This window comes from Chroicocephalus ridibundus, chromosome 3 (genome assembly GCF_963924245.1).
Source record: "Chroicocephalus ridibundus chromosome 3, bChrRid1.1, whole genome shotgun sequence".
In the NCBI taxonomy this organism is placed as follows: domain Eukaryota; kingdom Metazoa; phylum Chordata; class Aves; order Charadriiformes; family Laridae; genus Chroicocephalus; species Chroicocephalus ridibundus.
The window spans coordinates 18,218,876-18,240,327 of NC_086286.1; the positions used below are offsets into that span (position 1 = coordinate 18,218,876).

General features: G+C 40.9%; 2 protein-coding genes across 4 annotated transcripts in view; one reads left to right on the top strand and one right to left on the bottom strand.

Moving 5' to 3' along the window:
* Positions 1-647: 647 nt before the first annotated feature.
* The window catches only part of WDR26 (WD repeat domain 26), a 33,318-nt gene continuing 12,513 nt past the window's right edge, over positions 648-21,452 (top strand). Inside the window, exons 1-9 of one of the 3 annotated variants that reach the window (XM_063328215.1) lie at positions 1,042-1,534; positions 3,197-3,296; positions 3,434-3,490; positions 10,181-10,317; positions 10,925-11,022; positions 11,844-12,000; positions 13,703-13,759; positions 16,681-16,819; positions 20,871-21,011. In XM_063328215.1, the coding sequence (XP_063184285.1) occupies positions 1,179-1,534; positions 3,197-3,296; positions 3,434-3,490; positions 10,181-10,317; positions 10,925-11,022; positions 11,844-12,000; positions 13,703-13,759; positions 16,681-16,819; positions 20,871-21,011 (1,242 nt within the window). In that variant the 5' untranslated portion in view covers positions 1,042-1,178. Of the gene's footprint in view, positions 1,535-3,196; positions 3,297-3,433; positions 3,491-10,180; positions 10,318-10,924; positions 11,023-11,843; positions 12,001-13,702; positions 13,760-16,680; positions 16,820-20,870; positions 21,012-21,452 lie in introns of all 3 variants that reach the window. The other 2 variants (XM_063328217.1, XM_063328216.1) reach the window with 2 other exon arrangements.
* The window catches only part of CNIH4 (cornichon family AMPA receptor auxiliary protein 4), a 28,911-nt gene continuing 24,847 nt past the window's right edge, over positions 17,389-21,452 (bottom strand). The window contains exon 5 of the mRNA XM_063328219.1: positions 17,389-19,796. Within this exon, the coding sequence (XP_063184289.1) occupies positions 19,766-19,796 (31 nt within the window). The 3' untranslated portion in view covers positions 17,389-19,765. The remainder of the gene's footprint in view (positions 19,797-21,452) is intronic.

A 21,452-nucleotide genomic window follows, 5' to 3' on the forward strand; every position in this document is an offset into this window, starting at 1 on the left:
CCAAAACGCCTAGCTGTCTTCCGATACCCTGTCCGGACAAATGTGCCCCAACTCTCAATGTTTCTGGAAGATCTACGGCAAAAACGTCATGTTCCCCCCGCTTCTGTGCCAATGCACGCAGCAACTGCAAAAGACAAGACCAGCAGCGGGTCCAAACTCTTCCAGCAACCAACTTGGCCAACGACAGAATGCGAATTCATTGAGCATTTCTGCTTTTTTTTTTAGGAAAAAACCCCAACAAAACAAAACAGATTGCTTCAGGAAATTATCGTAACCCTCCTCTGCCCGGTCACCTCTGCTGCATTACGGGGCCCGGTGACGTGTCGGGGCGGTGGGCGCACATCGTGCATGCCCACCACACACACCCTCACGCGTCTCCGCCATCGAGCTCTCGCCCTGGGACCGCACACCCTCAGGACCCCCGGGATCCCCCGGGCAGGACGCCTGTGTCCCCCCCATAGGCGTCGGCCCACCCCGGACCCGGCCGGGGGCGGCCGGCGGCGGCCCAGGAGGCTCCGTCGGGGCGTCGGCGGCGACCCCGCGGCCTGCCCCGCCGCCGCCCCCCGGCACCTATAGGGCCCATACCCCACCCCCAGCCCCGGGCGGCGGAAGTGTGTGTAGGGGGCAGTATAGGAATTTCCTGTGACGTCCCGGCCCGGACTCCATTAGGCTGCAGCTGGGCTGAGAGAAGACAAACCCAGCGGGCAGCGAGCGGAGCGGGCCGGGCGCCTGGGGCTGCCGGGCGGGGGCTCAGGGCAGCGGCGGCCGCCATCGCCAGAGGGAGCCCCGAGCGGGCGGCGGCGCTGCCTCCGGGACCCCCGGGGGGCACAGGGCCCCGCTCCGCCTCCCCTCACCCCCGCCGCCCCCCCCTTCCCCCCCCCCCCCCCCCGCCTCCCCCCTCCTCGCCCCCCCGGCTTCCCACCACGGCCGCTCTCGGCGAGGAAACTCTGGCCTCCGCTTCCTCCTCCTCCGACTCGGACACCGGCGGAGCCTCCCCGCCCCCGCGGAAGAAAGCCCGGGCCTCCCCGGCGGCGGCGGTGGAGGGAGCAGGAGAGCCCGGGGCTTCCGCGGGCAGAGCAGGCCTCACCTCGTCCCAGTCCCCCTCGCTCCCCGCCGGGCTCGCCCCCGCCGCCGCCCCGCACAGAGGCAGCAGCAGCAGCAGCGGCGTCGGCAGCGCCATGCAGGCTAACGGGGCAGGAGGGGGCCAGCAGCAGCAGCAGCAGCCGCCGCAGGGGCCGGCGGGCCCGGAGCTGGGCTGCCTGGGCGCCCAGAACGGCGAGGCCTCGGCGGGCACGGCCGCCGGCGACCAGCTGGCCCACGCCAACGGGCTGCTGCCCTCGGCCAACAGCGGTGGCGGCAGCCCCGGTGGCCTCAGCGTCAACAACGGGGTGCCCGCCGCCGGGGGCCCCGGCCCGGCCGCCGCGGAGCTCGGGGGCGGCGGCGGCAGCGCCCTGAAGAAGAAGAAGCGGCTCTCGCAGTCCGATGAGGACGTGATCCGGCTGATCGGGCAGCACCTTCACGGCCTGGGCCTCAAGTAAGTGGCCGCGGAGGCCGGGGGAGGCCGCGGTTGGGCGAGTGGGACCGCAGCCGGGGGCGAGGAGGGGGTGCTGGGGGGGTGGCTCCTTCCCTCCCCGCGCCGGCCGGGTCGCCCTGACCGAAGGGCGTCGGTGGGGCCGGGGGAGGCCCCGCACACACATACGCCCCGCCGCGGGGAGGGGGCGGTGGGGTCGCAGGGGGCCGGCGGTCCCCGCGGAGGATGGGGGAGCTGGGGCGGGGGGAGAGGAAGGGACCTGCCGGGGGGAAAGGTGGTGGGAGAGTGGGGTTGGTGGCAAAAACTACCCCTGTGGCTGCCTAGTAGTCCCCAGAGAGGAGAGACCAGTGCTTGGGTGCGAGGCAGAGCAGTGGGGACAGGCCCGCTCGCAAAATAAAAAATAAATAATAATAAATAAAAAAAAATGGAGCCGGAGATGTGTTTTCTAAGGCCGTGGCGGTCAGTTCGGTGTGTACCAGGCGGGCTGCCTGTGAAGGGACAGGCCCAGGAGCTTCCCCTGCCAGGGATGGCAATATGGAAGTCGAGTTGCACACCGATAAGGGCAGATCAATACAAATGTGTTAGTGGGGGAGAAGTTATCTGGTAAACATAATGGAGCCCGCAGCTCGGCGTTGGGGGGCGGGGGGGGGTGGCAGCGGGGAGCGGCTCTTTTGCAGATGAGCTCCAAGATTTGGCTTGTCAGCTGGGAGGAAGCGAGCGCAGGCTGAACTGCCACTTAAATAGGCTGTTTGGTTTCACTCTGAAAACCTTCGTCCCTGTAGATGGCGAAGGCCTCTGCAGATTTGTGCTGGACACGTGTTTTTGATAATAATCTTATCTGTCGACTAGAAACAAGTATGTTGGCGCTTTCTCAAAATCAGCATAGGAAAAATAATTTCCCAGCGGAGTCGGGGAAGCCTAAGAATTTAATCGCAACGCTCACTTCGTGAGTGAAGCTAAAGCCAACATGTCATGATTTTGGAAGGGGGCTAGAGAAATCCTGCAAAGTCTTCATGTAGCTACCACAAAAGAAGCCTTCAAAACACACTGTGGAATAGGCCAACTAGAAAGAACTCAGTACATAAAATAAATTGCCTCTGACACAAGAGGCAAGTTTACAGCAGCAGACAACTCGTGACTGTTCATAGACGACACCACAGTAAATAAGCTATTTTTAGTGTAAAAGGGGGAGGGCTACAGGTTCATGAGTTTGTTTATTTTGTTTTAAGGAGCCAGTCTTTTAATATGTGATGAAGAAGAAAAACTGAGGCCTGTGGCAGATGTAGTAGCTCTCCATATTGTTTTGGGGGGAGAGGGAGGGGGCAGGGGATAGTAGCCAGTAGCTAACAGCTTTCTAGTCTGTATCTTCCTTCATGAAGTCTATCTTCTGTGCAGGGATGGCTGTTTGTGGTGGCTGGTAAGTCACATACTTTATGGTACTTCAGCAAAGCTTTCAAGCTCATTGACAACTTGCTTTGGCTATAGGTAGCTGTTTACATGTCTCGGGCAACTGAGATAGTCTTTTTGGACAAGCATCTGAACCTGGTCACAGTATTCTTACTTTAATAAAGTTACTTTTAAATATGGTTAATTGTTATCATAGCAGGCGGTATATTTGTGAGGGTAAAACTGGTCGGGTTTTTTTACACTGTATCTCTCCTGCAGCCAGACTGTTGATCTTCTCATGCAAGAGTCAGGATGTCGTTTAGAACATCCTTCTGCTACCAAATTCCGCAATCATGTCATGGAAGGAGAATGGGATAAGGTAACGTAGGGCTTATAGGACTGTATTAACCACTGTTTAAATTTATAGTATCTGTGAGAGAATTCAAAATCCACCCTCCTTATATACTTTTTTGTTTGTTTTTTTGTTGTTTTTTTTTCTTATGCCCATTTCTGCAGGCTGAGAACGACCTGAATGAACTTAAGGCCTTAGTGCATTCTCCGCATGCAATTGTGGTAAGAGGCACACTTGAACTCTTTCAGAGCTGTATAGTTGGACTAATTGTAGTGATGTAATCTTTCACTATGGAGTTGGTTGTCTGTAGTTCTTGTTTTCTTTTTTGTTTACTTTAAGTGGCTTGCATGCTATCACAAACGTCACACTAATCTGAACTTTTTAATTCTTTTTTAGAATGTGAGATAGGAAGCCCAAAAGTATTGAGGCTAATATTTGGTGTACTGAATGTTTAAACTTTGTTAAACATGCTTAACTGATAAAATATAAATCCTGTAACAGTCCTAAAATAGGTCAGTTTCTGTAGAAACTGCCTATGTTGACTATTAATTTCAAACTTGAAATACTTCTCATAATCTCTGCGGTGTTTATGGGAGTTAGGTTTTCTTGAGGGAAGAGAAGTTTAGAAACAAAATGTGGTAATACTAATGTGGAATTGGCATTGTAATAGCACATTACAAGAATATAGAGGCTGCTATAGACCATGAACAATGCTGTTGCTTTTCCAGATGGCTTCTAAAGAGCAAATGTATTTGTATTGCTGTTCAGGATTTTATTTAGAGCTTTTTCTCTTTGGCTGGCTTTTTTTTTTTTTTTTTTTTAAAGATGAACCTAGAAATAGAGATTTGTAGGTCCCGTGACTTGACAATTACAATATGGGTGGTTATGATTTCAGGTACTTTGAGGAAAGTATTTCTTGGTTTCATTTTTCTGTCTCTAGATACGAAAAAGTCATTACTTAGCTCTTCAAATGGCTTGTTCTGTTTTGTTTAAATGTTGATTGTAATGAAATGAAGTTAGAATGACTAAGGTCGCTTAGGAAGAAAACAGTAGCAGGGCTTTTTTTGAAGTGTCTGTAACTGTCAACAATGAAGAATCAGCTGATGGCTGCTTAGCTCTACTTCTAGCTGATTCATTTGTTGTCAAGACAATTTCCTGTCTGGGGGAGGGACAGAAAGAGAGAACAGGAAGTGAAGTAGGAAAAACAGATGTTTAACAAAACATCAGAGGGTCCTCGAGAGAAGTTTACATTCTGTTCCATTAATTTGGCCAAAGCTTAGCATCTCTTAATTTGACTAGTAGTTCACTTTCTCTTTTCTCAAAGACTTTGATATACGTAAGACTTACTGTTCAAATAGTTTAGAATATTGCATGCAGCTTTCAATAGTTTGTGGAGACTGAAGTATGAAACCATTTTATGTGAATACGAATGGTCCTTTGAAGCAGATTTTTCTCATGTTTTGAAATTCTGTAGTTATCAAGTTTCTCTGTGGTATTAAAGTGTCTTACATGTATGGGAGTCACGAGTTTTAACTGAGTATCAGCATTGTACTTTTTGGAGAACTTAATTTGAGGAAAAAGGGGATGTTTTCCTTCTGTTGTTTTGGAGGGCTCTGAAAGCATGCTCTTCTTTAATGTTGACGTCTAACTGCTTGAATTAAGCTTAGTGCAATAAAAATACTTGGTTTAGAGTAAACTTCACCTGAACGAAATATGAATTGTTTTCTTTTTAAACTTACTCTCCTTTATATAAACTTCATATAATTTAAAACAGATAACAGTATAAGTGTCTTGCATGTCTGTGTTAGCAAGACAATACTGACTTGCAAGGATAAGTTGAGCTCATGCGTACTCCATTGCCTGCGTGCTGTCTCCACCTCCCACCCCACCCAGCTTTTTTGTACATGGTTGAGATTACGGGTGGTATTAGTATAGTCAGCACCCGGAAAATTAGTGAAAGATCATTAAAGGTAAGGAGGCATGCTTTATGCTCGGTAGCTAATCCCAACTGCAACTAAGTCAGAACTATTGAAGATGATAAATGTCTTGATTAGGGAAAGTCCAGACAAGATACTACTGCAGGTAGCTCTTTGAAAACAGAAAATTAGATTTTGGGTTTCCTGACATGTGACTCATGCTATATGACTAGATCTTTCAAAAATGTGTGCGTACAAGAAGAATGGGTACGTAAAAGTTTAGATGACACAGAGTATTTAACAAAGTAGGGTGTGTGTGTGTGGTGTTTTGGTTTGTGTTTGTTTTTTGTTTTACTTATAGTTAATATGACCTGGACAAAATAACCAGGATATATAGCTGCTTTTGAAATGTCTGGTCTGTGAAGGCAATGTGTATGTATTTTGAAAATTCTACTCCTGTCTTAATTTCCTTATTTCTGCAAAGTGCTGTAAGTTCTACAGGTGAAAACACTAACTCTGAAATGGCTGATCTCAATTTGTAAACCTTTGATGCTGTGTGTTGATATGTTGGGGGGGACACCACAGTCTGCTATTTTTATTTGTGTCAACACAACTAAGTGCTATATAGTGTGTGATTAGTCATGTTTACTTTTACAGCATATAAGATACAGCTGTCTTGAGACAAACTGTAGGAAAACTTTATAGTTGATTCAAGCATGTTATTTTTCCCTGAGTAATGTTTAGAAGATATCAGCTTCAAGCCAGCCCGAGGCTTTGCTTACTTTAGGATTACTTGGGCATGTTACGGCATCTGTCTTGGGTAACTAATTTAACCTGGGAAGAAATCTGGAGATTATTCCTCTATAGTCATCTAGAATATACTTCCAAATTGTCCTCTTTACTTTTTATTTTCTTTTACTTAAATGGGGCTTTCACCCAGTGCTGGAGGTATACAGCCTGCAGCAGGCAATAAACAAAAAAAGGTGATTTATATCTTCTTGTTGGAGCAGAGTGCTCCACCTGCCTGTGGGGTGTCTCTCTTGCTACTAGTGTTAAAGGCAGTTCCCTGTTAGATTGAATTACTCATTAAGTGACAGGATTTGATATGGTTGAAGTCTTGTTAAATTCTACAGGCCAGAATATTTTTTTCCCTTTACGTTATCAAGTCTTACACTTAAGTTTTTGATGTTTTTTAAGTGCTCTTGTCAGTGTTTTACAAGACTACCAAAGTAATAACAAGTACAAAGTGGTGAAAATTGGGGTCTTAGTTTTAAGAGGCTTCAAGCAGATAGCTACTGTGTTGGGTTTATGTCTTGAAACATCAGGTGATGATTTCAGCATGTCTTTTAGTTACCTTGTTCATTTCAAAGACGAGTTGTTTAAGCAGTGTTTACTTATTTATTTTGAACTCTTAGTACAGTGATAAAACTGTTGTGGAGCTTATTAAGATACGCAGGTCAAAAATAACCAAAACCTAATCCTAAAATTAGGTAGTTATACATTTTAGTCTTTAAACTTCTGAAGCTTTGCTACCATAACCAGTGATCAAAATGGCCCAGTTTCTTGACTGTGGGAGGACGCTTGTCCTGTATTTTCACAGTTGTGTTGCTGAAGCTTTCACCTTCAGTTACTTAGTATTGGTGAATCACAGCGCGTGCAAAACTTCCTAGAATTTAAGATTCTGCAAGGTGGGTTCCTACTAATGATTAGGACAATCAAGCAGTACAGTAATAAGCATTCATGTTAGTAATCAAAGGCTGTAGTTTGAAGAAAGCAAAGTGCTAATTAGTACATACATTAAAACAACCTCTCCCCCACCCCCCCCTCACCCCTGACCCGCCCGGTAAATCTGTTAACTCTTAGTGTTGCCCCAGGGTGGTCAGAGGTTCAACTTGCACTGAAGTAATAGCTTCTAGAAACAACAAAGTAATGCACTTTATCCTTGTCCTCTCTCTAGAGTTGAAAGACAGGATGAAGTAGTAATAACTGAATAGAACCAGCCAGACTGCAGTGCTGAAACTGGTGTGTTGTGCTCTTCCATGGGTCTTATGGCATGAAGAATCTTTGCTATAAGCTAAGTGATGGTGGTGTCTGGGTTTAAATTGTTCAACAGCAAGGAGTGTAATGATGTTGAATCTCCATTACAAACACTGAGACGATAACAACAAATCCCAGGCACTTCTGTTACATTGTACATGGTATAATTTTGGATTATGATAACTCTTATTTCCCTTCTTTGGAAAGCAGATAAAGAATATGGAGAATGAGTAAGCTGTTCTGGGTGCGATGTGTCATATCAGTTTTATACTCGTTCTATTCTACTTAAGTGGTGGGATTTTTACTTTACAGTTGCCATTATAAACAGTTCTCTTTCCTTCTATAGCAGAGGTTATTTGGCCTCTAGAAGAGAAGAGATGATGTACTCAAAATAGTCTTATCTACCCTAAGAAGGTGGTATTGGAAGTAATTAGGAATACTGTTAGTAGGGTATATAAGTAGTTGAGGGGAAAATGAAGACAAAATTCAGCTGTTCAGTGAAATCTGTCAGCAAAGTCTATAGTTGCACAAAAATAAGTGGCAGGAGGCCATGAGTGTCCCGATATTAAAAAAAAAAAAAAAAAAAAGACTTGAAATACGATGTCACTGGAGTGTGACGTGCCTTACGGAGGTTGTATTCATGCTGTTGTTTGAGTATGCTGTAGGGCAAGTTTTGGAGCAGTTATCAAAATAGCTTAGAAAATCAGTTTAACTTCCCTATCAACATTTTACTCTAGTCCCTGCCTTTTGCTGTAGATAAGCAGTTTTAAATTGTAACTTATCTTTTGTACTAATTCTCCATTATGTTAACAGTAGACTCCTGCATGAAGTGTACAGTGCTGTGTTGTTCTGGAGGCTTTTATATTTCTAATATGCCAAAGTCACACATGACGCTGATGACTTTTTTTTTAAATTATAACTTCTGAAGTTGTACCTCTTTGGATAACTTGGCAACAGCGTTCTGCATGGTAGTGTTCCTGTAATGCTACCATGGAATTGTTAGGACTGGTGTTGCAAAAACTGTTTTTTAGGGTTTTCTGCGCTTTTTACTTTTTCCTCTAAAGAAATGAAACTAACATGCCAAGTCCTAAAAGTAGGGAGTAATTAGATACAGATATGGTTATCACATTTAAGGGAAAGATGATATAACTTTATATTAGATGCAGTGAATGGAGAAGGAAGAGTTGGAGGGATTATCGTTTTTATTACAAGCTGGAAATAACATTATTTTTTTAATCTGATGGTGATCATCAGTATGAGGTGACCAAGAGGAGTGAAGTATGGTATGTGGCTACTACCTGAGCACCTCCATGCATCCCAGTGAGCATGTGCATAGCTGTGAGAGGAAGCTCTTATCCCACCTGCCGCTAGTGTATAAGCCAACAGTGTGAGGTCTGCTGGCTCACTGCATAGAACCAACCACTGAGGCTGTAAATAATTGGGATATCTTTCTTTTGCTTGTCTACATGTCAGAACACCAAAAAGTGTTGTCTTCACCTGGAAAAAACATACAGTGATGCTCTAACATTCCAAATAAACTAAGCAACAGGATAGGGAATGTAATATTGTTTGCCTGTCATGTACGGGACAATAGAGTACTACAGACATGTTAGAACATAAATCACCTTTACTATGTAATGTTTTATGCTTCACAAAGCTGTGTGGTAAGTTAATAGCACCATACGTAGAAATTTTACTCTTTTGAAGAACTGAACATCTGTGAAAGCTAAGGGTGTCTTATGCTTTAACTTTGGATTTTACACATAGTAAGCCTTAAAGTTTCATGTAAGCTTTAATAGGACAGGAACATCTTAAACTTCATGATTATCCCTCTACTTAAGGCGGCTAGCAGTGTGTTTGAAACTGAGTAAACATTGACCAAATATGAGCATGAAAATAATGAGGTGCCTGAGGTCTGACAAAGCAAAGGAAAACAGCGATTGAACTGGTGGTGTATTCATTAGAAAAGCAAATGTAATTTGCTACACTTAATCTTCGTTCTGTTTCTCAGTGATCTGTCTTCAGAATTTATTTTTCTTCTTTAACCTGGTGAGTCTTGTGGACCGGAAATGTCTTTTCTCTCTGGTAACTGTAAAGAAGATGTGCAAACACAGAATAGTTGGTTTCATCTGGAAACAACCAAACTGTGTTTCTAATAAACTGATATTAGAAACTTCTTGGACTTCAGGTTTTTGAATATAGTAAATGAATACTTGATTTTTCTTTTTTTTTTTTTTAATCCACAAACATTTGTTGTTGGAATAGCAGGCTTGATTGTTTTTTTTAAAGGAAAACAACCAAAAACTGTACAAGATGAAAGGAACACTATGAAATAGCAGTGATTACTTCTGAGAAGTGGTTTCTAAATATAGGAAACTATTTTTTTTTCTGTAATCCTGAAAAATGATACAACACACAGGGAAAACAATTTAACATGGAACTGCAAAACAAAACCTCAGGCAGTGTCGATTTGTTATTGCTGTATGTTATGCGGCTATGCAAACATTCCATGTCGGCTCCTATGTAAGCAGGATGAGCACTTGTTGAGTGGGCCTGTTGTGTTGTGTGCTGTGATGCAGTCCTAAGTATGTGATTATCTACTTTTGGGTGCTTTTCTTGATAGAATGAAAGATTGGGAAGCCCGTCTAATTCAGGGTTTGAAGAAGGGTGACTGAAAAGGGAGTGAGTGTGAAAATGAGACAAGTTGAAGGGGCAATCCGAGAAATGAGATAGGAAGATACTTGGAGCCCTTAAGGCAGGAAGGGAATTCATGGCTAACTTAATTGCTGCACTGTTGTTGAAAAACCCAGGAAAAAGAAAATAAGTAATGAAACATTACATATAGCTGTATTTCTGAAGGGCATAGTAGAATGGTTTCTACTGTTCTGTTTAGGCTCAAACGTTTTCTGAAACTTCAGTCAACCTTTTTCCCCTGACTGCTGCTTTCTGTCATGTCAGAGGATGAAGTTTTTGCTGCTGCAGCAGAAGTACCTGGAATACCTGGAGGATGGCAAGGTCCTGGAGGCACTTCAAGTTCTACGCTGTGAACTGACGCCTCTGAAATACAATACAGAACGCATTCATGTCCTCAGTGGGTAAGTGTTTGGACTTTGAGAGCCCTTTCGGTGGAATTTTCAAAGGAATTATCTAGGTCTTGATAGCTGACACTGTGAAAGAAAAAAAAACCAAACAAACACCTCAAACTATATTAAAGCTATTATCCTGTTGATTAATAAGCTGTAGTGAGATATGCTAAAATGGCGAGTAAAGAAGACTGTTCAGTAGACAATATTCTGTTTCAGATGCTTGAAAACAACCTGATTATGATTTACTTTTGTAATACTAGAACTCAAATTAATACATACACATGCATGGTCATCTGATCTTGAATTATTAACCTGTTTTCTTAAATTTAATGAGTAAGTGAATATAGTCTGGTTTGTTCTTAGATGAAAATAAGACATTTCTAACTTCCTAAAATCTGTCCGTGTTTGTTTACTTCTATTGCCAATTTGTAGATGCTTCTGAAGGTGATGCATGTTTGTGTGGAATAGTTCCTTGCCTTTTTTCCTATCAGTCTCAAGCTTAAGTCATCTGTTTCCAGTTCGTTAAGAATGTTATGATATATATCATGCTTAAAAGTGAAAAGAATGATTCCAGAAAGACTTGGTCTGTTGGTGTGTGTGCGCTTTTTTCAAACAGGTATCTGATGTGTAGCCATGCAGAAGACTTGCGTGCAAAAGCAGAGTGGGAAGGGAAAGGAACAGCTTCCAGATCTAAACTTTTGGACAAACTCCAGAGTAAGATGTTCTAGTGTTTAGAATTTATTCCCACCTCTGTAAATCTGGTACATCTTACATAATGACATATCCCAGGGAACTGACTTTAACTGCATTTGCTAGTTGTTGTTTTTGTATTTCTTTGTTAATGGGGATATCTTTAGATGCCTATACCCTTTGGTCTTCTGTATCTAACCTTTTGCTGTCTCTGATAAACTGTTTGTAATAGGAACTTGTATTTCTTAGTTCTGCTGCATGCAGTAATAGTATAACTTGGTGACTAAATATGCAGTTCAGAGTGGCGGAGAGTGTTCTGTAAATGCCAGCTATACCGAGAGGATAAAATGAAGAGTGGCCTGTAACCACTAGTGATACTAGTACTGGTTGATAGTGGTCTCAGACTTTGTTATGAATTACAGTTCTTCCTCTTTCTTGTGGCTGGTGTAATACTATGTATCAGAGTTGTAAAACCCACGGTATTCTTTATTTTGATAGTGTTAATAGAGAATTCCTTAAATGAACACAGCTGATGCTGTTGTTTTATTATTTAAAATATTTTGTTAAATACTGGGTTTTGAGTTAGCTTGTGTAAACGGTGCTTCTTGGCCAGGATAACATGTGCTATAACTACAAATACCTTGCATACAGTTCTGCTTTTCAGAAGTTCGTGTTTCTAATTCCCGATGTATAGCTGTAAATTTGACAAGCTGTGTGCACTTTTTTCCCGTAGCTTTTAAGCTTTATTTACTAAGGTCTCTTCCAAAAACACTCAAATCAAAATATGCTGTTACTTGTAACTTGGTTTTGATATACCTTTGTTTTGTTTTATTACTCTTCTAAAGCGTATCTACCCCCATCAGTGATGCTTCCTCCAAGGCGTTTACAGAACCTGCTACGTCAGGCCGTGGAACTACAACGGGACCGGTGCCTATATCATAATACCAAACTAGATAGTAATCTAGATTCTGTCTCGCTGCTAATAGATCATGTTTGTAGTAGGTAAGAAACCCTTGCTACTTGTAAGATGGGCAACAATGTGTTTTCTTTGTCTTTTAAAATAATCTAATTGTACCTACTGTTAAAAGGAACATGACAGCTCTCTGAGTTGGTTTAACAGGTGTTGACTGGAAAAAGACAGTTCTCATTAAATAAGTAGTGGGGGAGGAGCAGAGAAGGTGTGTATGAGAGACTTTGGTAGCTGGATGTGGGGTAAATGGAGTCAGAACGAAGCTTAAAATTTTAATCAGATGGGTATGAAAAGAATATATTACTATGCTAATCCTTAGCCACTTGTTTCTTGTAATGATGGACAGCCAGTCCGTTTATTCATCAACACGTGATTGCTCTGTTTTTTCTCTGGAGAATCACTAGTATGTTACTTATCCAGACTCTGTCTTCAAGCTTGCTGGAATGCAGAAAACCTACTGAAGCATACTTCATGAAGTCAACTTTAATAGTGGCCAGTGAGGTGCTTTTAGACGCAAAGGTTAAAACAGGGTAGAAACATGCAGTAAACGTTTCTGTTTTACGTAATATGTAATATGAATGATATAGAGAACTACCTTCTCAGATTTTTAAGATAGTAAGAATTGAATGACTCTCACATCTACATATTAGCTCTTAAGGCTATCTGGATAACTTTTAACAAAACTAATGCTGATTCTGAATCTTCAGAATGCCATACCGTAGTAGACACGAAGCAGGAAGATGTTTGTTTGTAACAAATGGCTGACTTGAGTGGTTTTTTTCTCATCCAGCAGAACTTGGACGATGACCTAAAAACTCAGTGTAGCTTTTATTGAAAACTGTACATGGTGTAATAAGGGAACCATGGCTAGGACGGCTATAAAATATGATACCCATATACTGTTCATGTAACAGGCCTGTTCATGTAACAGGCCAACCCTTGGGCTTATGAGGGAATCTTTTTTTTTTCATGTTAAGGTTAGCTCATCTGAGGAAGTTAAATGCTGATAAACTTGCTTATAGAAACTTTCTGAACTTGGCTGCTTTGACTTACGTTCTTGGGTTACTTGGAATCTGTTTTTAAAGATGCAGACTTCCATGGTACCTCACTGTAGCCATGTTAAGGTTTTAAAATTAATATCCTTGGCACTTTATGTATTCAAGTAACTTTTTTTAGATTATTGTCTAGCTTGCAATTCTGCTACATCACATTGTTGCAGTTTTGTGTGTGCATGGACATTTGACTGTACCCCCTTTTAAGTGCTATTGGAAATTATCAGATACTGGAATTGTGGCTTCCCTACTTCAGAAGTGATTCTTAAAATCAGACTAATAGAAAGAGATTTAATTTTAGTCTTTTTACAAGTCCATAAATAACATTGGATGTTCTGTAGGGGTTTGTGATTACTCAAACCCCAAAGAGCATTCAAGCCAACTGCAAAGAACATGGTTTACTGAAGTTGGACTTAGCTGAAGCCAGATATAAAAGATAGTATATGCAACAAATCTGGACTTGAATGTCACCTGTCTGAATCTGTTTGCTGACATAAGTTTAGCCATAGGTGGTGTGTCTGGATTATTTTTTTTTTTCCACCTAATGTGGTACTTCCTAAACTTGCATATTTGGTATGTATACATACATACTCATGACTACTTTAATTTCAAAAAAAACCCACTTCAAAATAAAGGCTTCCATTCTGTCCTCAACTCAACCTATTGTACCTACCTATTGCAGGGGTCTGAGATCAGTATGTGGTGCGCTGTACGTGCTGCCATGCTTGGGCATAATGAGGTGAGTTAAAGACAGTGGAAGCCAAATTTTGATTAAACTGACAGAAGTAACAGTAGTCTAATAGCTTAGATGATTTAAGTTCTGTAATACTTAAATGGTAGAACACTGATAACTTTCCCTTTTTTATTTGGAACTAATCTGTTTTGGACTTCTGGCAATATTTTCATCAAGCATGCTTGCATTGCACTAATAGGTAAAATATTTAACTAAAACTTAATCACTTAATAAGAGTGGGAGATAAGAGGGAGAAACTGCTGGGAGTGAAGGTGAGGGATTTCATCTTATTGTGTGTGAGATTTTGATAATAAAGAATTGATGCTCTTGGGGGTGGTCTTTTTTTGTTTTGAGAGCCTTCAGCCTAGTTTCAGTTTGTTTGGGTACACTCTGCTTCCCCCCCCAAATTCTTTTGTCTTGCTTTCATGTAAATAAACTTTAGTCTGAGTTTAGAAACAGTGAAGCCCCAATGAGAGGTGAATGCTGATGCTTTCTAGGTACTAGCTTAATGTAGCATTTTTGAAAAAGAACCATTTTGGAAGTTGAGGAATAGATCTTCTGTTGTATGTACAAGGAATAAAAAAGTATCTCTTTGATGTTTTATTTATGATTTTGAACTTCTGTAAATACAACAGATAACTTTATTAGATACTTTGTTTCAGTACGTGAACAACATGATTCAAGTGTATTGTGCTGAACAGAACAATTTGTAATGAAACACTTCAAAAAAGAAAAAATTAAAAACCTCTGAGCTACAATACCTAATTACCAAAACCAGAAACTGGTAACAACTGGTTTTGATTTCTTGTTTCAAGGCTGCTGCTATTTCCTCCTGCAGAAGGTTTATTTAATGCATGCTTTGCTACCTGTGAAGTCAAACTTGCCGGATTGTATGTTTCATTAGTTAAGTGAAGAGAACTTTTTGTGAGAGCACTCTGATCTGACTGGATTGCAAATAGCATAGTTCAATACTGGGACATGTCTGCAGCAGCTGTATCGACTGTGCCTGTTACCTTTTTTAGGAACCTAAAGACCACCTTACTATGGAACTTGTGTACTCCAGCATTATGCTGCTTGCTTTTCATGTCTGCAAAACCTTGGCTGTTTTTCTTTATGCTTTAAAATACAAGAGCTATTGTTCTATAGGGTATTTTTTTTTTTTAAATGGAATATGCTGGAAAAGGCTCTTTTGGGACACAGTGTGCCCCTTGTACTTCGTATTATGGATAAAGACTCTTTCACCTTCTAGAACAAATTGCTGCTCTGAGGAAAAACATTAACTTATTACAATGTGACTAAATAATAATGAAATGCTCTTCCTGTAGGTGCACATATCTATATAAGGGCTTGCCTACTTCCCTCTAGACTTCAAGGAAAACAAAGTCTTCTTTCATGGGTGGGGCTTTTTACCTTGGGCTCAGTGTTGTTCTAGTGGCAACTAGACAGCTCTTGGTCAGCTTAAAGCGGGAGCGGAACAGACTTGTGTTTCTCTATAAACGAGTAAGTAGACATACCCAAGGAAGCCAACTACGGATATGTATATGTACATGTACACTTTGTCTGTCCTCCTCTACCATAAGACGGGAAGTGAGGGATGTATGGTTCTTAGTGCTGCTCAATAGTCTTTAAGCAGGGAGTATAGGAAGCATCTTCTAGTAAAAGAAAATGGATTGAGAATATATAGACGCTGTATTAAGCAGAAATTTTTCTAGCTTCTGGTAAGAAGTAGTTTTTTTGGTGTCTGTCAGCCTGGCTACCACCAAACTGTATTTTTAAATGCAAATTTACAGGAAGTAGGGTGTTGGGTTTTTAGGTTTCTTTTAGGCCAGTTTATGTCCAGGGATAAGTATGTTCACAGAGACCGTCGTTGTTACCTTAGTACTGCTGTGTCCCATTAGAGTTGTGTTGCCCTGTTGGCACTGAGCACCATAAAAACTCAATGTAAGACTAAACCGCTTCGGGATCCCTGCAGTTCAAGAAACAACGTCTATGGTTAGAGACTACCTTTTAGTGCCTCTGAACAATGAACTTGTAGTTAACTGGAGTACTACTTATAAAAGCAGTCATCTACTGTAAAAGCCTACATTGATTTTAGCTTAGCTCTAAAATTCTTGTACAGTGGGCAAGCTATAAATAAAATAAAATTTGTCTCTAGTGCTTGCCTAACTTCATATTTTGACTGTTAGCTTTTCCTCAGTATGTAACTAGAAGATTAAATATTAGCTCTGGAGAAATGTTTGACTCTTCTCCTTCAGTAGTTTATCATATAATACTTTGTTTGATAAACACTTAATGTTTTACAAAATAACATAGATTTTGTGAGGGAAAACAGTTCAACTTGAAAGCTCATAATGGTATCGTGTTAGTTATGCAAAGAAAGTGAAAAATGGCACAAAATGAAGGGAAGGAAACACCTAACTTACTGCAAGATCACGTTCAAGAAAAAGAAGACTTCTTTTACTCCACTTTTATGTAAGAATCACTCCTAAAGATTTGGCAAGATACAGCTAAGCGAGTTAGGTAGTTACAGAAACCTCACATGTAAACAAAACATTGCATGTAGGGTTCAAAGAGTTTGGACTCCAGTATTTTCCTTATACATCATAGAAGCGTATAGTAATTACTGTTACACTCCTAATGAGGTCAGTTTTCTTATGCTTTCATGTAATTTGGAATAAATTATGCAAGTGGAATAGGAGTAGTTCTAAGTTCTTAAAATTAGTTACGATCGCTTGGTGGTATCAGTTTTTTACCAGATAAGACACTTCATTCTGTGCTTATTTGAAGCAGCTGTTAATAGGGGATTTTTCCAAGTTGTCTGCTCTTACACTTAAATAAGTTTTTGTTTTAATTTTTGCTAGCTCAATTTTAAAAAAAATCTTAGTGCTTTCTTATTAATCTGTGAATACATCCTTTTCTTTTCCCAGGAAACAGTTCCCATGCTATACACAGCAGATACTAACGGAGCACTGTAATGAAGTGTGGTTCTGTAAATTCTCCAATGACGGCACTAAACTAGCAACGGGATCTAAGGACACAACTGTTATTATATGGCAGGTTGATCCAGTAAGTGTGCAGCATCTTAAATGTGTATGATTTGTCTTTCACTTCCCTCTTTTTTTCTCTTTCTAGGATTCTTTGATTTTTTTTTTTTGTATGACAGGCTAACATGTATTGTAGCTGCCGACTAGGGTATTTCTCTAGGGTGTAAAAGACTGAAGATCACAGTCAGTGTGAGTTGGTGAAGGAGGACATTGAAAACTCACAAGCCTGAGTGTAACAGGCTTGAACTGTTGGCTGCTTTGGGGCAGGAGCTTTGTGTGCCCCTAGCTGGTACCACATGGTAGAGCCTGCTGATGCCCTCCAGGGGAGCTTCTCAGCTGGAAGGGCTCGAGAAGCATTGGGTGAGAGTGGAAGGGGCATGGCAGTGAGGAATCTTTCTCCTAGTCACTCTTACTAGCAGTACTTCTAATCTGTGTATGTGCCTAACCCCTTTCTGTTCCCTTGTTATTACTACTAGTACACTTGGATCTAACTACTCTATCCATTTCACCATTTATTAACTTAGTTCTGAGTAACAAAATGGTATGTGCTAAACTGAAGTTGTATCATTATACCACTCCATGCTAGTTGCTGTTGTAAGATTTGCCTTGGCTTGAGGCGAGGATTTAAACACTTGTCAGAATTCACTGACATGTGGAAGTATACCCATCCGTTTTCTTACAGACTGTGGTTTTAGGATTTGATACTAATATGTGGCACTGTTTCTCTTATATGAAATATCCTACATCTACAAGATTTATGTATTGTTACGTAAATAAAAAGATTGAGCAGTGAATCTAAGACTGTTTTAATTGATTTGTGGAAGTGATATGAAAGTATGTCCATGTATTTCATAACACTTGAAAACTGAATAAACTCGAACATACGCACACAGTATTTGAAGTTGTTAACGCTTGTAAAACACTATCAGAAGTAAGAATCGTACAGTTTTTAACCTACCAACTGGTATGCTAAGTGGAAGATGAAACGTTTTTGCAATTCCATACTGGCTTTCAGTAGGATTTGAGAGCTGAATTTAATCCATTCCTTCCACTACAGGTTAGGAAGCCATATAATTTGGGTCCTTTTTGCTGTTAAGAAGATGGGAGAACTTAAAACCCTGTTCTGTGTGCATAGCTGTTACATAGCCTGTGAGCAAGTGCTATGGATTTTCAGGCATAAACCGTTGCGGTTTGTTTGTTACTGGGGCCAGTGTGCTCTGGGCCAAGAGATGCATAATGGCATAATCTGACTTCTGTTATTTAGTTAGGAAATGATCTGTATTTTTTGTGGGGTTGTTTTTGTTTGTTTTTTACCAAAGTAATTCTCTAAGTAAATTAAGGATCAAATCTTTTTTGCAGTTGACTTGTCACTTGATTGTAGAGGCCCATCTTCCTTTTATATTGGTGGGTTTTAATACCCAACATCTTGATTAGCACATTTTATAGTGAATTGTTAGCAAATATCTGGTGAGTGTTTAGACTAACCTTCTTGGCCGAGGGTTACTAAAGGAACAAAATCTCTAATAAATAGTGGGAAAGCAGCTTTCTATAGAGTTTTATCTTCTGTATTTGAGTACTTTAAAAAAAAAAAAGTAAACCCTTTCAAGGAACTAGATACCTCAATAACATTATGCCACATAACTTAAATAGTTCATTTTCATATTTGCCAGAGCACGCTTCTCACATTTCCTGTAGCAGTTGACAGTGCCTTTTGAACCATAAGTTTAATCAGGTTTTCAAAGTTTTAGGTATATAGAATTATTCTAGTCTATATGTATAAACTACAGGGAAACATCCATCCAACTCTGTGTGGACAAGCCATGGGAGAACACTGTTTTAAATTAACAGTGTTATATTTCTTTTTCCACGCATACTTCATGTGTGTGAGAACCCTTCATTTCTCCCTTTCTTTTCTTCATCACCCCTCTTGATGTGTAATGACATTGCTTCCATGTCTCTTCTTCGTTTCATACCATGAATTTCTTATTTCTTTTCTAAGACACAGCTACATGTCTGAGCTGCCTTAACCCATGCTTCTGTTTTTCATTTTCATTTGTTCGTTTTGAAGTTCTTACGCAGACTGAGCAGCATTACTTAATGTCTTGAGTGAACTAGGATGTCTGTGTGGAAGACATTATTTGACTGTTACTAAGCATGGCAGAATCTCTAGAGCACAAAGGATAAGCACAGTAGGCGCATCACCTTGTCTGGCACACGTCTTCTTGGATAGAGCTCTCCAACTTGTTCGTTACAGAAACCTTCCTTTTTTTTCTGCACTTCCTAAAAACTGTTGACAGGTTTTTGGCTTTTCAGCCAGGGATCTCAACTACTACAGAGTTAAGTTGATACCTGAATAGTTCGTTCTTCTACATAACAAAAATCTGGGAAGCTAGATGTAAGGGACAGAAGTGCTGGTATTTCTTTTGGTGGTGGGTGGGAAGCAGATTGACTAAACTTGGGGCTGTTTTCCTGAAATATCATTGACTGCTGGTCTAGAGCAAAACATGATATAGCAGTTTTGCTGTATTTGCAGAGAAGTATGAGAGATAGCAATAGCCACAAAGTACTATCATTAGAAGAGGAATAGCAAACGTGATACAGAAGTGACAGGCTACTTAATCCTGATGTAAAAAGAAACACATCAGTTGCAGGCGCGCTCCAGGATGTGAGATGATGTCAGACATGACTCTGTTTCCTTGCAGATCAGTTTAGCTACAGACACAGCAGTGTCTAATGCATTCCAGGAATAATAATTAGAATGGAAAAGGGGACTTGAGGAGGTCCATTTGTTTGCCTCTTTTTCAGTGTGCTTTGAAGATTATTCTTAGCCTGCTTTCTTTTGAAGAATTTAGCTTTTCTAGCTAACAGAACCTTCAAAGCTGCAGGCTGGCTGAGAGTCACCAAATCCCTTGCAGCTGATCCCAGGAAACAGTTCTTGGTGTCACTCTGTTGACCGTGTTCTTTCTCTTTAGAACCAGGAGGTGCTCTGCTGTTTAATACTAAAACAAAAGAAAGAGAGGGGACAATAAGAGACATCAAGGTAGATTTTCAAAGAAGTCACTCGTTTTAAAGATAAGTGGGAGGTATAAACATGGCCCATGCAGGACCCGAGGAGTGGGGGGAAGAAGGGGTGAGGGAGGAAAATCCACTTGCCCTTTTCCAACAGGCTTCACAAAAACTACTGTCAGCAGTTTAACAAGCTCAGTTCTACTTTCTGTATATGCACGTTGCTGTCAAGAGTCAGTGCTAATACTGTATTGAAGCAGGTTTCTGTATTTAGGAAGCCAGTGTATGGTGGTTTCACAGTATCCAGCTGTACTATTTATTTTGATAAGCTGCTTGAAAGTCAAGTTCCTCTGACAAGGCAGCAGTAGAAGAGTTGTAGCATAAAGGTGATACAAGGTACTCTGTGTGAGCCAAGTATGCTTCATTCACTAAATCTGGCAGAAAAGATAGAACAGCTTGCTGTAGGCAGCACTAAGAACACCTCTCAAGGAAGCTTTTAAAAATATCTTTCTGTAAAACTTTTCCTGAGCAGCACACATAAAATATACTCAAGTTTATAAAAACATTGGCACTTGGAGGTTTTTCCCTTCTCAGCATGCATAAAGGTTTTGGTTCTCTGTTTAACCGTAAGAGAGTCCCGGCATGTCTTTTACTTTTATGAAAGTAACTTAATTATGTAAAATATGGATAATGGTACTTTTGTATACAAGCAGATGTAGAGAGACTTGACACTACAGAAATCTTCTGTACTAAACCAAGTGTAATGTAACGTGCAACTCTGTGTGCAACAGTATTTTGGGAGTTTCATGTTCGGAATCATGGAAGACTAGAACAAAATTATCTACAAGTGTTCTTGTTTTGCACGTTGAAACTTAGAAGCTTTCTCTTTGTTTCTACTCTGTAAACTAGCAGCTGCTTTTCCAATAGGAACCTATTCATATGCCTTGTAAAATGCAGGTGCCAAGTTGCGTCAAGCAAACTTGCCGTGCTGTGCTTGGACACGCTGTATACGTGAAATCTAGTAGGAGTTTATTTGCATTATCTTAACAGAATCTCTCTTGTTTCAGGATACTCACCAGCTAAAACTACTTAAGACGTTAGAAGGTCATGCATATGGTGTCTCTTATATTGCTTGGAGTCCAGATGACAACTATCTTGTTGCCTGTGGCCCAGATGATTGTTCTGAGCTTTGGCTCTGGAATGTACAAGTAAGTGGTGACTAAGAGTAAAAAACAAGACTTTGTGGTCAGCCTACTGCTTTTGTTTCAATATGTAAATATGCTAAGCATGAAGGAAGTCGCTTCTACAGACTTGTACAAAGGTGTGATTGTGTAAAGAAGAGAGACTGATCTTTTTTGGTTTTTTTTCCCTAATTTGAAATACTATGTTGGCCTACAAATTCTGTACTCCGTTTGTACAGAAATGAAATTAGAGTTCAAGTTTAAGTGTCCAGGACTGTGCATCAATTTTAGTGTATCTGGTTACAGATCACTTCTGAGAAGGGATGGTGTAAATCCATAGGACCTTAGAGGGCTACTGAAGAGATGAGCAGAGTAAATTAATCAAGAGAAACACAGGGCAGAATTATCATCTAAGGGGAGCAATTGCTCGCTGAAGATTTTGATAAGTAGCAGAAGTAAAAGATACAA